General features: G+C 35.9%; 1 protein-coding gene across 2 annotated transcripts in view; it reads left to right on the top strand.

Annotated features, from left to right (window-relative positions):
• The window catches only part of LOC121408688 (tyrosine-protein kinase Tec-like), a 49,486-nt gene extending 35,572 nt beyond the window's left edge, over positions 1 to 13,914 (top strand). For both annotated transcript variants that reach the window (XM_041600246.1, XM_041600237.1), the window contains 8 exons: positions 242 to 307; positions 3,205 to 3,379; positions 4,243 to 4,331; positions 4,914 to 5,047; positions 6,824 to 7,004; positions 8,172 to 8,332; positions 9,079 to 9,187; positions 9,569 to 13,914. In XM_041600246.1, coding sequence (XP_041456180.1) covers positions 242 to 307; positions 3,205 to 3,379; positions 4,243 to 4,331; positions 4,914 to 5,047; positions 6,824 to 7,004; positions 8,172 to 8,332; positions 9,079 to 9,162 — 890 coding nt within the window. In that variant the 3' untranslated portion in view covers positions 9,163 to 9,187; positions 9,569 to 13,914. The remainder of the gene's footprint in view (positions 1 to 241; positions 308 to 3,204; positions 3,380 to 4,242; positions 4,332 to 4,913; positions 5,048 to 6,823; positions 7,005 to 8,171; positions 8,333 to 9,078; positions 9,188 to 9,568) is intronic.
• The last annotated feature ends 1,802 nt before the right edge of the window (positions 13,915 to 15,716 follow it).

The raw sequence follows: 15,716 nt of genomic DNA, 5'->3' as shown, positions 1-15,716 counted from the left end.
ACTAGTCAGCACTTCGATCAGAATGTGTATTTTACACTGATAGTGATTGGCTGGCCATTTGAGGTAATTGGATAGCTGGTAAGAAGAAATGCTTTGCTTTTTAGATTTTCACATCATAAAGACTCGCAATGAGATGTTGATTTTAGACTCATTTAATGAACAGTAGAAGTATGAATTGTTTATTCTCATTTCATTGAATATATCCATATTTTTCGTCTTCTTTTATTTTGATATCATATAGGTCTAATAACGAGATTACGGAATCCACCAGGGTTTACGTTACCAACCACAGCTGGTCTTGGATCAAGTAAGTATTGACTCACTACAGGATTGTAATAATCATAGGATTTGAAGCTATTATTAGGCTTGAATTTGAACTTTTATATATATTCAAAGACTAACAGTTTAGACTTCTATGTCAGCAAAAATGAAATCTGCATCTTAAATATTGATAAAACTCTGTAAGATGATTTTAAGGGTAAATTGAAAAAGTTAACAGGAATTTGAATGAATATGTATAATTTATTGAAAAAAAAATGGCAAAAAATGTACATATCAAGTCCATGCCATGAGCAAAATATTCTTCCATCATGCATTGTGCTGTGCTGGTAGTTGATATAAAGCTAATTAGAAATATGATTATTTTTAAAGAAAAATGTTCATTTTCGAAGTAATACTAATCTGCTCTTCCAAACTATGGCAGCTCTGCGTATTCTCAATTTTCACTTTCCACTTTTTTTTGTTCAACTGGATTCATATACTAATACCATGACATCTTCGATAAATGCAAAGAGAGGCAACAACGGAAGTTCAACGAATTACTCGAACCTACTTCCAAGACAAACATGAACGTCACCAACAACAACTGGGTGATCAACTTGTCTTCCAGGAACCTCTCCGACACCAAGAAGACTCTGCTTAGCAGAGGTATGACATTTGCCACTGTTCCTAAGCGGATACCAGCAGCAGAAATCGTAGCCAGAGTAGAGTCAAACATCAGCAAATTGACACCAGAAGACAGAAAATCGCTACGCAAGGACATCGGCACTATCTTAGAGCAAGCTAAACCACCAAAATCCAACATCACCCGAGATATGGAGGCAGCTCTCAAGTCCTTGAAGGAAGATTCAACCATTATGATCTTACCCGCCGACAAAGGAAGAGCAGCCGTAATTTTGGACACCACCACTTATAGGGACAAGATGGACAACCTCCTCTCTACTGGCCCATACAAAATAATCAAGAAAGATCCTACTGACTCCCTAGTAAGGAAGTTAACAACTTTACTATCAGAGCTTAAAAAGAAAGGAAGCCTAGAAGATAACACCTACCAGAAGCTCCGACCAAAACGAAAGCAACCACCAAGGATCTACGGTTTGCCCAAAATACACAAGCCAGCCGTCCCACTACGCCCCATCGTATCCTGCATCGGCTCCTTCGCCTATGAATTGTCTAAGTTTTTAGCCAACATCCTCACTCCTCTCACCGGGGATTCACCTCACACCGTCCGGAATTCCACAGACTTCGCAAACTTTGTCGCCACACAATCCATAGAAGAAGACGACGCAATGATCTCATTCGATGTGGAGTCTTTATTCACGAACGTCCCGATTGAAGGAGCATGCAAAGTTGCCCGAGATCGCCTCACAGCAGACACCAAGCTTGCGGCGAGGACCAGCCTGACTCCACAAGAAATAACCACTCTTCTAGAATTTGTTCTGAAGTCTACTTACTTCCTATACAACGGCAAGTTCTACGAACAAACAGAGGGCGCCGCCATGGGCAGCCCCGTATCAGCCGTCATCGCCAACATGTATATGGAAGCTTTTGAGAATACTGCCCTAAACGACTGCCCGCCAAAACTCGAACCTAAGATCTGGAAACGTTACGTCGACGACACCTTCATCATCGTCAACAAGCACAGATCCAAGGATCTCTTGGATTTCATGAACCGAAGGGAAACCACCATCAGGTTTACCGCCGAACATGAAACCAACGGATCGTTAGCCTTCCTGGATACTGAGGTACACAGACAAGCAGACGGCACCCTTAAGACTACAGTCTACAGGAAACCCACCCACACAGACCAGTATCTACGCTACGACTCCCACCACCCACAAGCTGTCAAACGCGGTTTAATCAAATGCCTCTACGACAGAGCGAACAGAATCGTCTCTAAACAATCGGATTTGTCACCAGAACAGCGCCATCTTCAGTCGGCACTAGCTCTGAATGGTTACCCCAAGGCTTTCATCAAGAAGTCACGCAAACCTAAGGAGCGGATCATTCTAGAGGAGAAGCAATTCACTTCAACAGTAGTCCTGCCCTACGTCTCCTCCATAGCACACCAGCTGCGACGACGACTGGAGAAACACAACATCCGCGCTGTCTTCAAGTCAGACACCACCCTTAGGAACCAACTCGTCACAGCCAAAGACCCAATACCAACTTACAGGAAAGACGGTGTTGTTTACCAGATACCATGCAAGGACTGCAACTTCTCATATATCGGAGAGACAGGCAGACCAGTAAAGGAGAGGCTAACCGAACATCAGAGAGACGTCAGGCAGCGAAACACCATACTCTCGGCAGTAGCAGAACATGCATGGGAACAACAACACCAACCCGATTGGACTGGCGTCAGATGTATTGACTCTGCACAACATTGGCATACCAGACGTGTGAAAGAAGCCATCCAGATTCGACTACATTCTAACACACTCAATCGAGACGTAGGCTTCGAAATCGCCGAATCATGGATGCGCTGCATTAGACAACACCACAGCAAAAAAACGCCCTCAACCGACCAACAACAACCACCGCCGGCAACACCAGCACCGAGCTGTCACCCACGTCCGCATCTCGACACACTCACCGATGTACGGCAACCACCCGCACTTTCGGCCGGTTCCCTACGACGTCCGCATACCCGCTATAACCTTCGCCCTCACACCGAAGTCTCCATCACTTGACAAAGTTGAGCAGCAGCCAACGAAACGTCGTGAACTCTCTTACAGTTTCAACCGCTTCGCGAGACAACTGATCAACCTATTCTATTGAATTCTCCGCGATGACGAACATCTTCAGAATTATCTGGATTCATATACTCAACATTTAATCCTCATTTTGTAACTTTCATTACTTTAATTTCTTTACATAGTTTGTACATCATTTATGAATTTCATTATATTTCATTTCTTTCAGCTAAATGGGAGATCAGTTGGTCAGAGCTGAAGATATTACAAGAGTTAGGGAGAGGTCAATTTGGTGTGGTCCATTTGGCGAAACTGACCCACAACAACCGGTTTGTAGCGGTCAAGAGAATGCAAGAGGGATCTATGTCAGAAGAGGACTTCATCGATGAAGCTAAAGTAATGAAGTAAGTACCATCTTTATTATGACATCTTACATTATTATAATATTATCTTAAGAGAAGAATGATAACTGCAGTGTTGAAGATGATGATGGTTGTTGTGGCTGTGTTGCTGATGATTGTGAAAACATTGGTTATGATAATGGTATTGATGATGATGATGAGGATGATGATGAGGATGATGATGATGTTGATGATGATGATGATGATGATGATGATGATGATGATGATGATGATGATGATGATGATGATGATGATGATGATGATGGTGTTGATGATGATGATGATGATGATGATGGTGATGATGATGATGATGATGATGATGGTGTTGATGATGATGATGATGGTGATGATGATGATGATGATGGTGTTGATGATGATGATGATGATGATGATGATGATGATGATGATGATGATGGTGTTGATGATGATGATGATGGTGATGATGATGATGATGATGATGATGTTGATGATGATGATGATGATGATGATGATGATGATGATGATGATGTTGATGATGGTACATGTGATGATGAAATATTAGTGTCATATTGATAATAATGTTTAGGTTATGACTTTAATAGAAATTATTTCAATAGATGAATTAATTTCAGCTAGTAATATGATAGTTAATTGGGAACTGGCAAGATACATTCTTTGAATGCACTGAGTACTGGTAGCAGCCGCTCAAGTTAAATCTGGGGTAACAGTATGCCTGGAAAGGAATTATGTAGATAGGTGACACTCTATGAATATCTTTAATCAGTATTATTATTTACTACTAACCCATGATTTATTATTAATCAAATAAATAATTTTTTACCTGATAAAATATTTTTATTGATTTCATATATCTTCCTCTTTTGCAGAGAATTACAACATGAAAACCTTGTACAGCTCTATGGTGTAACATCAGCACAAAGACCAATGTGTATAGTCACAGAATATATGTCAAAAGGTAAGACACAAAATTATTTTTAAAAATTATTGGACGAAATCTATTGAAATGTTATGAAAATGCTTTATTCTTACATTGGTTTAGATTTTATGGCCCTAAATAATTATGGTTCTTCCCTAAAATGACTTCAAGAATATTCAATGTAATTTTTGCATGATGAGGGCTGTACTGTGGTAGCACATGTATTTATCATACTATATCTATAATCTATACATTGTATAGCACATTTTGAAGTAGTTTTGTCAAATTGAAAAAATGATTTTTTTTTTTTTCAAATATTTCAAAGTTTTATAGTAAAACATTCTAAACATGAAATCAAATTCCAAAATCAACAACTGTCAGTTGACAATCATATTGTATTAAATCAAAATATTAGGTCTTGATGATTTGGCTTTTGTGAGACAATACCACATAGTAATTAAGGAACTCACTGCATATGAAAAAGACTTTAGAATGATAATGTAATGTAATTCATATTACTGAATGTCTACCAAAACTATATAGAACCATTAATATACCACTTTCACCCTACCACACCCACCACACCCTTCTCTTCCACCTGTTACCACCTTCCTACCACAGGTTGCTTGTTGTCATACCTCAGAACACACACGTATATGTTATTAGAGAACACCTCAATACTCATCTACATGACCCAGCAAGTCTGTGCTGGTATGGCCTATCTAGAATCAAAGCACTTCATACACAGAGATTTGGTAAGTTAATACACAACCTTAGGCCCGTTGCATAAAAATTTTTACCTGAGAAAACTCAGGTTGTTTTTACCGGAGTTTTTACCCTGTGTTAAAGTCAATGGCAGAAATCAGACTAACCTTAGTTTTCAGTTTTTACCAGAGTTTTCTCAGGTACAAAGTTTTATGCAACAGGCCTCTGGTGGGTGTTTCATAAAGCTGTTCGTAAAGTTACGCACAACTTTACGCACGACTGGAACATATTCTTAGGTCATAAATCAATTACATAGGGATATCACATAGCACAAGAAAGGATCACCACTCTTGTGTAAAGTCATTCGTATCTTATGAACAGCTTTATGAAACACCAACCAGGACCCTGTGGCATTAACAAATACATATTATTACAATCAATTAATATTTATAATTGATTGTAACTTTTGGTTCATTGTGTCCACGGGCTTGCAATTTATGCTTAATCATACATTTGATTCCATTTTTTATGATGAATAGCTCAATGTACTCTTCCTCTAAGATTTTGAATTGATTTGAATCATTGTGCTTAAGACTAGTTTTATCTTTGAACTTGAAAGCACAAAGAGGTGCTAAGGAAGTGATATGTTTATAAAAGCATGGTAGTAGTATTATCTTTAGATATACAAGAGTTAAAATCAAAATCAAGTTGAATTTTATTTTGTCTACTTACCTTCAAGAGACAACAGTTATGATCATTATTGATTTTATCAATGGAACTAGAATATTGTAATATTAATCAGTTCTGAGTTAAGACTGATTTTATTTTGAATGTTTTGATCCAAAATATAAGAATTGAAATCAAATTAAATTTGATATTGCATTTTATTTGAATTTGTGAGAAATAAGATCAAAATGAAACTTCAAATTGTGATTTCACTCATTTTTTTCTCAGTAAATACAGGGTCCAAAGTCTGATAATATTTTCTATGGACAAGGTTGTGCGTCTAAACCACTTGAATTAATTATGATAACTTGTCGATTTATTATATTGACTTTTCATTCATTAATTAAGTTGAGAGGACCAATTACCCTTACTACATATTCATCTAATTATTTCCTGAAAAGGAAAGATTAATGACAGTATGTGATCAAACAATGAATAATAAAGAAAAAGATTTGACTGGAAATTTTAATTTTCAACTGCCTTCTGGGGCCCGTTGCAGAAAGAGTTGCATTTAAACGCAAGCCAAAAAATCAATCGCAAGTCCCAAATGCACGCTGTTGATTGGTTGAAAATCAAGTTGCGAATGATTTTTACACTTGCGCATGATTTTTACACTTGCAATTGATTGCAACTCTTTCTGCAACGGGCCCCAGGATATCCTAAATTACTTGTTTCATGTGCATCAAGGTCATGTGTGTGTACAAAGAACAAGAGAATTTCACCCTTTCACTTAGAAATCAATAGAAATCCAAACATTGATAATAATAATTATGGAGAGAATTTTCACATTTCTCTATTTGTCTCTGACAGTACAAAAATATCGACAATTGCCTAATTTATGAACTTCAGGGGTCCGTTGCATCTTTTCACCTGAGAAAACTCTGGTAAAAACTGAAAACTAAGGTTAGTCTGATATCTGCCATTGACTTTAACACAGAGCAAAAACTCTGGTAAAAACAACCTAAGTTTTCTCAGGTAAAAAGTTTTATGCAACGGGCCCCAGGTTGCATAAAAAAATCTATTTCAAGCAGGTTATTTTAGTTCACATGTGATTTAATTATGTAAGTTATTCATGTACGATGATTTTCAATCATTTTCAGGCTGCGAGGAATTGTCTTGTAGGTGATAAGCACATTGTCAAAGTGGCAGACTTTGGTCTTACTAGGTATGTGATGGATGATGAATACACAAGCTCAGGGACTAAGTTTCCAATCAAGTGGGCTCCACCTGAAGTACTCCATTATACAAGATTTAGCAGCAAGTCAGATGTATGGGCATTTGGTAAGTCACTATCTTGATGCGGTAGTTCTTGATGCAGAAGTAGTTAAAAAAGAAGAAGTTATTTCTAACTTTTCATTTAATGTCTCTGAAATGTGTGAGAAGAAATCAATACAAGAAAGCATTCAACAAAATAGACCTTGAAGCAATTCATGGGAAAATGTCATGTTAGCATTATTAGGATCAGAATGGTACTTCAATACTTGCGATGGTAGTTTTGTACTCTTGAATAATCAAAGTGATGAAAATTATCTTATGAATCCAAGGATGGTGGATAAGTTAGGACTTAAGTAATGAAAGTCATACAAGTTTTTCAGAAGGAAGAGTAAACCTGAAGAAACCTGTGATGTCGAGATGAAATGGTGTCTGCTGATATAGAAATGACATAGGAAGCATCACCAAGATGGCTTGGATCATCTTAGAGCAAGTTGTGGTTCATTGATTTGAGGCTATTGGATCAGACACTTCAAGGATAGATTGTCATTTCTTAAAACCCTCTAAAGATTAAGAATGCTTGTACATCTTCCATTCACAAAAGAGGTACAACCTGGATGGTTACAAAACCATGGGCTTTACAAATTTCATGTATGATTCGGCACATGTACTTAGAAAGGTCCAATAATGAATGCTTGCTTTTTGCAAAGGCACTAACATTATTGAAATTATTATGAATTCTGCATGGTCTTGTACCCCCCTCGTGGTTCACACATCTTGTGAATTTGGGCCTTAGGTTTACAGTAAGCACAAGTACCCTTGGGATGCTAATAAACCTTGACTTGTATGAAGGTTTCAAGAAATAGAACATAGGTGCTGAATTCATCCTTACATCTGTCATTGTAGTATTTTGATGTATACTACACTATGAAACAATCTTGATTCATTGTAATCTAGCAGCTCTCTTGATACATACTATTAAAGAATTTGTGTTGATGTTTAGTAATTCAGTCGGTAGAGCGTCCGTCACACAACCAGGAGTTCAAACCCCAGCCATGTCAGACCAAAAGACGTTAAAGATGTGAGTTGCTGCTACCCTGTTTGGCGTTCAGCCTCGTCAATCTGGTGCTTCACAGCGGCTGCGGGGCCCACAATCTATTGGGCAAAGCAAATTTTCTGTTCTGATGTCTCCTTTGAGCAATAAAATATGGATTTGCATTTTTTTTATCCATCCAGGGATCCTGATGTGGGAGGTGTTCTCCGGTGGCCTGGCTCCGTACCCTGCCATGAGTAACGTAGAGGTCGTTGATCAGGTCACGAGGCACGGCTATCGTATGGATCGACCTGATCATTGTCCGTATCAGATGTACAGAATTATGAATGAGTGTTGGAGAGAGGTATGTTATTCAACAATCATCAGAGATAACTTTTTTCACCAAAAAAAGTCCTCTATTTTGATTTTGCCATATTAAAACCACATTATATTCACATTTATTATCTATACATTTAAGGGTGCCTATGCAGTACCAGAGCAGAGCGTGAAATGCCAAAATCTGCAAAATTCTTATAGGTTGAGGTACATATATATATGTGTCATCCCATCTCTTGCACTCTTCCTATTTTCTCATGCTTTTATGCATTATTATATGACATCGATGTAACTAGTAACCCATAATTGATTTTCTTTGATGTTTCATCATATATTATATTGACATCCCAAATTTAAATATTTATGTACATATTTGATCCTATACATTTACAGAAATATATTTTGGGTCCTTTTTGTATGTTCTTTGTATATGCCATGCTTTTTAGAGGTGACACAACACTTGCTCCTGCAACAATTGATCCATGTTTTATTTTGTCTAAGACATAGAGATATGATTTATGTTAGGTACTTAGGTTTAGTGTTAGGTTTAGGATAGGGTATAGTGTTAAATCCAGGGTTAAAGTTGGTCATTTGATTAGGGTGTGGAATTTAGAGCAGAGCAATCGTCTTTAAATCAAATGACATGGAACCCTTTATAGATATTGTCATTATGATTCATTTTGTCAGTGTTATTATCATCATCCAAATGCTTTCATCATCATCATCATTATTATTACTATTACCATTATCAATATTTCTATTTCTTCTACCCAGAGACCAGAGAATAGACCATCATTCAACTCCTTGACTGGCAAATTAGATCAATTAACAGAAAGAACAGAGGTTCATCATTCATGACACCAATAACTCAAACAACAAATGGGTGAGTTAAGGAAGACCCCCCCCAAAAAAAAAGCAACAAAAATCTCAGAATCTTAGAGATGTAGAGAATGTTTTGAAATATAAGTGAAGTCATAGGTTTGAATTTCTCGGCTTTCAGCTTTTAGTTTTTTTAACTTATTTGATTTTCATCATTGTTCTTAAAATGTTTAATGTATTATTGAGGAATAACTTTGAATGCATCACTCATTATTCAGAAATGAATCAGTTGAACAGATATCAAGTTATATGATATATCATTTTGTTTGGATCAAGAAGGAATACTCAACTCGTGAGATTTATTATCGGTTTGTATCAGATGACTCTTAGGTTAATTATATGCAACATTTTAATTTCTTGATTTTCTCTCCTTGTGTTTTTGCAGTGTGCTAAGGTGTGCATCTCCAATAGCCACAGTTTATCTATAAAGAAGAGAGAGTGTCCTAGTCTTTGGTGTCCAGACACTTTACAGGGTTCATCATTTGGTTGAGGTGATATTGCTTCCAGTGTATCATCAAATCACTAGGAACATTATATGTACTAGTCGTGGTGTCCAGCCACCTTGGATCAAGACATCAATGCACTGCAATTCTATTTGAGAATGTAGACATGTTAAACATTTTTCAGAAATGCCTTGAATGAACCTGATGACGAAGAGAGTAAAGAAGAACACCCATGTCGTTTTCTTAATCCGAGGATAATCAATGGGCCATAAGAAACTAAGTGATGACCTTGCATTTAGATTTCAACTGAGTTTGTTTCATTCTATGACCAGGATAGAAGGGACACCTCATTCAAACTGAATGTCAGCATTAAGTGTGTCCAGAGATTGCAGCTGACACCAATCTTAGTCTTGTAGGACAGACTCTAGCCTTGATGTGACCTTGACCAACCCTTAAGATGAAATGTGCATAATTATCGATGACTCTTGGATAGGATCGTATTGAGTGTGAGGTTTCGTAGGGTGACTCCAGAAACAATGTGATTGTTAAAAGTTCCAGCCTACATACCTCAATCTTTCTTCCATCAATGTGTAGCTTTGGTTTCATTCATTTGATAAGCCTTTCGCCAGAGTCGTAGAAAGTGAAGTTGTGATGAATGGAACCGGCCTATTCACAGCAATAGCCCTTGGGGCACCTACTACCAAGCCCAAATTTCTCAACAGATCATATCATTATATGATGACAATGTTACCAGCAATGTTGGTTTTCATGCAGGTAGCCAATTAGTGACCCCTCCACATATGACTAGGTCGATCCACCCACATATGGCATCAATACTAACAAATGGTACAGGGTCACTCGTTCATTCAGAATAAAATGCTTGTAATAATAAGAGCTAAGGTATTTTGATATTTTTTTGATGGACTTATTTGTAATGTTGATACTAGCCAAAAATTCCATCTCAGATACTAGTTTACAATTAGGCTGCATTCTTTTTATACTGATATTGACGAGGTATTTCGTTATTTTACATGTTTGCTCAATAATGTTTATTTTTCTATCGCGACACAACTTTCATCACAATAACGAACTACATGCTACTTGTCAAAACTTTTTGTACATCATTCACATTTTATTTACACTTATGATACTCGTATTGCGTGTGTCATGCTATGTCACTGTTGTAAGAAATCTGATTAAAAATTTAAATACATTCCTCCTAAATGACAAATTCGTGTAAAATCAACTCTAAAAAGATTAGAAAGATAAGAGAAAGCAGTAAAAAGTTGTATTTGTGGAATAGTGGCCTCCGTGCACTGTGCACTGGTGAATGTCTTTGTGTAGTCCTGTATTGTACTTCCATATTCCCACATATACTACCAGGCTAGATTTGACTGGTTTATCCTAAAGAGGGCCACCCCCACTGATAATCATGTACTAACTCATACTGTAAACACTTGCCGAGGAAGCTAGACAGATGTGGTGCTTGTAAAACATTCCTGGCTGAATAGATAGCACACAACTAGCAGTAATAAGATATGAGATCAATATGTATATTCTCTTTATTCTCCAGTCAGCTTTCTGTAATAAGTTGGATTCCTGCAAGTTACCATTGCATAGCAAAGTTATAACTTTTATGTAACAGGGCCCTGACCCGCTGTGTGGGATCTCCCTGAAATGATTCATCTCTATTTTCTAGTACATATGAAAAGTTGTTTTGTTCTCAGATTATCACGGCATCGATAGCAGATCATGAAATGAAGTAAGAATGGAATTGATTGGGGTGCGATGTAAGAAAGGATGGATTGTTTGGGAGGAATGTCATTTTTCTCATATTTTTATCATATTGATAATATCCAGACTCTGTTTCTTATATTGAAATTGTGCATCTTCTAGAATTACTTGAAAATAAGTTGGCTATCAGGGATAAGAGTGTGCAAGGATTACCAAGAATGGTGTTCAAGTCACTTCAATGATGTAATGATGAAAACTTGATTCTTTTTTGTTGTCTTTGGCAAATTATACCACACCACATTCTAAAACAACACCTTTGGATCAAATAAGTGAAGAAAACTAGACAAGTATTGAAGTGCTTTGTAACTGCAAGGAAAAGGGTCTCTACCAAAATTCTTGCTATGGAATTGGTTGGATTGGTTTTGTTCCCAATTTTCAAACTCAAGCAGAATAGTAATGAAGATCAAGCGTTTATTCAAATTCCATGTTTTTTTCCCATCACTTTTTTTCAAAATTTACTGTCATACAAGTAAAGTTGTTTAATGGTCTAACATGCACATTCTTCCAACGATATTTGTTGGTTTTATTAGTAAAAAGTAGTGTTCTGCATATGAATTTTCTCTCTCTAATCAGCGAACCAACTTTCCTTCCTATCTTTATATTTTGACAGTCTGTAGTATGAAATACTTTGAAGGACTGCTTGTATGTACTTTCAACTCAGTAGATCTTTTTGCATACCTTTGTAACTATGCAAATATATATGTTCATTTCACAATAAGGATGGAGATTTTTTTATAGTTACTTCCACGTTTTGATGTCTTTGTCTTTTCAATTTTGGGGCATCTTTTTATAGCTTTTATATATTTTGAATTTGGAACTCATTTGGTTTCTACAGAAGCAATATATTATATTTTTATAGTGTGTCATACAGCTGCAGTTGAATATCTTCATATTATGTTGCATAATCAGGTCTATGATTAATTTGTGAGCCTTTTTTATATACATCTTAAGATTGAATTGTTAAAAAAAAAAACTGTTTCATTCATCTTGTGCCAACATGCAAATCCAAGAAAATTGTGTGAACTGAAAATTCTTTATTTTTTATACAAACAAATACATATGTCATGAAAATTGCACAGGTCGTAGGCAGCAATGTTTTTGCTTGTGTCAGAAGATGAACTTAATGGCCCTATACATGCTATCAATGTTTGTGGTGTAAAATAAAGCCTCGGACAAAGTGCTGCAAGTGAGCACTGCAAGTGTCAAATGCCCTTAAAATAAGTGAAATTACAAGTGGTGTATTCAGTCACTGGTATGTTTGTGAACTGTTGTGTTCTCATTGTTATTTATTAATCTCAAAATTATTCATGCATTAGTTCTGACATTAAATTTTTTATCACAATGATGCGAGAGCTATTAAAATCAAATTCATCATCATTCCAAGACATTTTTTTCATACTCTTTCTATTTTCATTAGTCCCTTTCAGAAATTGAATTTCACTTTATCAGACTTCATGGTGGTTTCAAAAAACAAATATTTTTGGGGTACAAATTAAAAGTATGAAGGATGTACCATGAGTCATTCATCATTAAGACTTTTATTCAAATTGCTCTCTAGTTGTTTGATGTTATTTTTTATTCAGTGTGAGCAGGTTACTAACAAATTTAAATAATGATGATTACTGATAGATGCTATAATGCATTCACACATATATAGCATGATCTACCCTATGGCTTATTACAATACATTGTATTACTCCTGATTTAATGTTAGCTATGATTTCCAGCATGTAGTGCATTCAAAGAATTCATCTTTCTGACTATCCTCTCACCTCTACTGGATTGAACGCAGCACAATGTGGATTAAATACAGGTTCATATCAATTCCACTTTTGACAGTCTTGTTCTTTGGAAAGGTACTTTAAATTAGACTGATCCTTGTTTTGATTGTAAGAGGTAAGATTGCAAACACTTTCTAAGGAGCAACTCTAGCAATACCTTGTGATTTCATTCTTGTTATTGACATTTGTTATATTTTCATGTATTTATTACTGATTGGTCTGATTATTGGTGTTGCACTTGTCGTATAAGTATCATGTAAGCATTTCAAATCATGTCATTTTAATCCTGCCATTAATTATGTAGAAGTTGTAATACTCAGAAAGATGTAAATTACTTATCAGAGTAATAAATATTGCTTTTTAAATGTCTGTAACGATAAGATGGGTGAATTTTGAATACTAGTATTGCATGTCATATATGATTACCCCTGTTGTTTGGTGTATCATGATATGTGATTTGTATAGCTTGTGATGTAAATTGATTAATTTGTATATGATGTCAATCCTCTATGTACTCCTTGTATAGTCTTATATAACGGCTACATACAATCACTTTATATCTGTAAATATGATCTCATATAAATTTATCTATATATAATATGCATCAGCATTTTTGTAAGTTTTAGCGGTGCATGTATGATAAAGGGCCTATATGCTCAGATGAGATTGAAATCATTGGTGAATTAAATATCTCATGATGGGTGAGAGGTGAACAATTTGAAATGTGTTTAAGATCTTTGTCATGTTATGAAAATCATGTAATACATTTTATGGAGTGAGAGAAAGACATGTCTAAGAAAGATAATGTTGATTCTGGAACTGAATATGATGATTAAGATGATGAGGTAATGATACTACTACTGCTGCTGCTGCTGCTGCTGCTACTACTACTGCTGCTGCTGCTGCTGCTACTACTACTGCTGCTGCTGCTGCTGCTTATGATGGTGGTGGTGGTGCTTGTGGTAGTGACAGTGATGATGAAGATGGTGGTGTTGGTGATGATGATGGGAATGATGATGACAATGGTAAATTAGATTTTAAAATTCTTTGTTAAAAGAAATAAAAACCAAAGGTGAGAATCAATCTTAAGAAAATAAAAACTAAAATGAGACGATCAATAGAAAATTATTTTCATCAAAATTGGTTATGAAATAAGAGGGTAATATAAGTTTGAAAAGTCTTGTACTTTCTATGGGGATCCTCAAATTTGCAAACATGCTTCAAAATGGCTGGTTTTGTAGATAACAATCCATTTGTTACTTCACCCTCCAAATGACACCCTACTCCATCAATGGATTTTCATCTGAAATCTTAAAAAAAAACATTGCTTTTTGTTACTATGTATATAGCTCTGCTAGAAATATATTGAGAATATTCCACATTGATTGCGGTATTGCTGTATGCATGGCTTGAATCATTCTAAGTGCTGTATAAACATGACAACAACAACAAAATCTTTTTTTATTCTTGCATCTATTTTATTCAACAAACTATGAATATCATTTTCAATACCACAAACATAACATCGTTACAGATTGTTACACATCGTTATCTGGAGGTCATTTCATAAAAAAATGACTACTGACGAGTTGTCCGACAGCTACGCAGGGGTAGAGCCAAGGTGTTTTGATACATGAGCGAGACGGCCTGATGTTGATGTCATATTTTTTTCGTATTGAATTTAACGGTTATTATGTCGTTACACTTCCCAGACATTTCACTTCTACCCTCTTCTTTTTTCGATTTTCTCAATTTTATTCATTTTCTCTCTCATTTTTTTCACTACTTAAAAATCATAAGGGCGACCCCCCTAATGTGTCGCCGCTCCTTCAAGTACATGTACCATAATAACAGCCGGAAGTAACAGTCAATTAAAGGAGCATTAAATTCATGAAAGGAATTGGACGTTTTATCCGACTGTTACCGTGTAGAAACACTGCTCCTCAGCCAATCAAATTAGAGGAAATTTTCCAGATCTGACCAGAATGTTGATGAAACGCTCCCCATACAGCCATACCATGTACGGTTGTCAGGTATGGGACCCGTTTGCAGAAAGAGTTTAGATCAAACATTACTCTAAAAATTAAACACAAATTTATTTTCAACCAATGAAACTCGCGTATATATGAACTTGCGCTTGACTTTTTTTTTAGTTGAGTTGAAACTCAACGGGCCTCAGGAAACATGTTAGATGATGATGAAACACACACGGTGTGAATATTGTGACAAATACATTCGACAACTACAAGACTTCTATAAGAAAAAATAGTTTCAAGTAGAAAAAAATTAAAATAAATTACAGACTCTTGCAACCTAATCTAATATACATCTTAACAATTCTCAAATATGATACAACAGATAGTTTTATCCAAAATATAAATGACAGATTTATTACATGGCTAGAGACTTTTATCAACTCTAAAAACAGGGTAATTCAATCTTTAAACAGCTTTGAATATATACACAAATTACATAATTTTGATTTAAACCCTGTATTTTGAAACATAAAATCAGT

Source organism: Lytechinus variegatus, chromosome 1 (genome assembly GCF_018143015.1).
Source record: "Lytechinus variegatus isolate NC3 chromosome 1, Lvar_3.0, whole genome shotgun sequence".
Classification (NCBI taxonomy): domain Eukaryota; kingdom Metazoa; phylum Echinodermata; class Echinoidea; order Temnopleuroida; family Toxopneustidae; genus Lytechinus; species Lytechinus variegatus.
The sequence above is the reverse complement of the archived record's forward strand: the minus strand, read 5'-3'. Positions and strand labels throughout refer to the sequence as shown.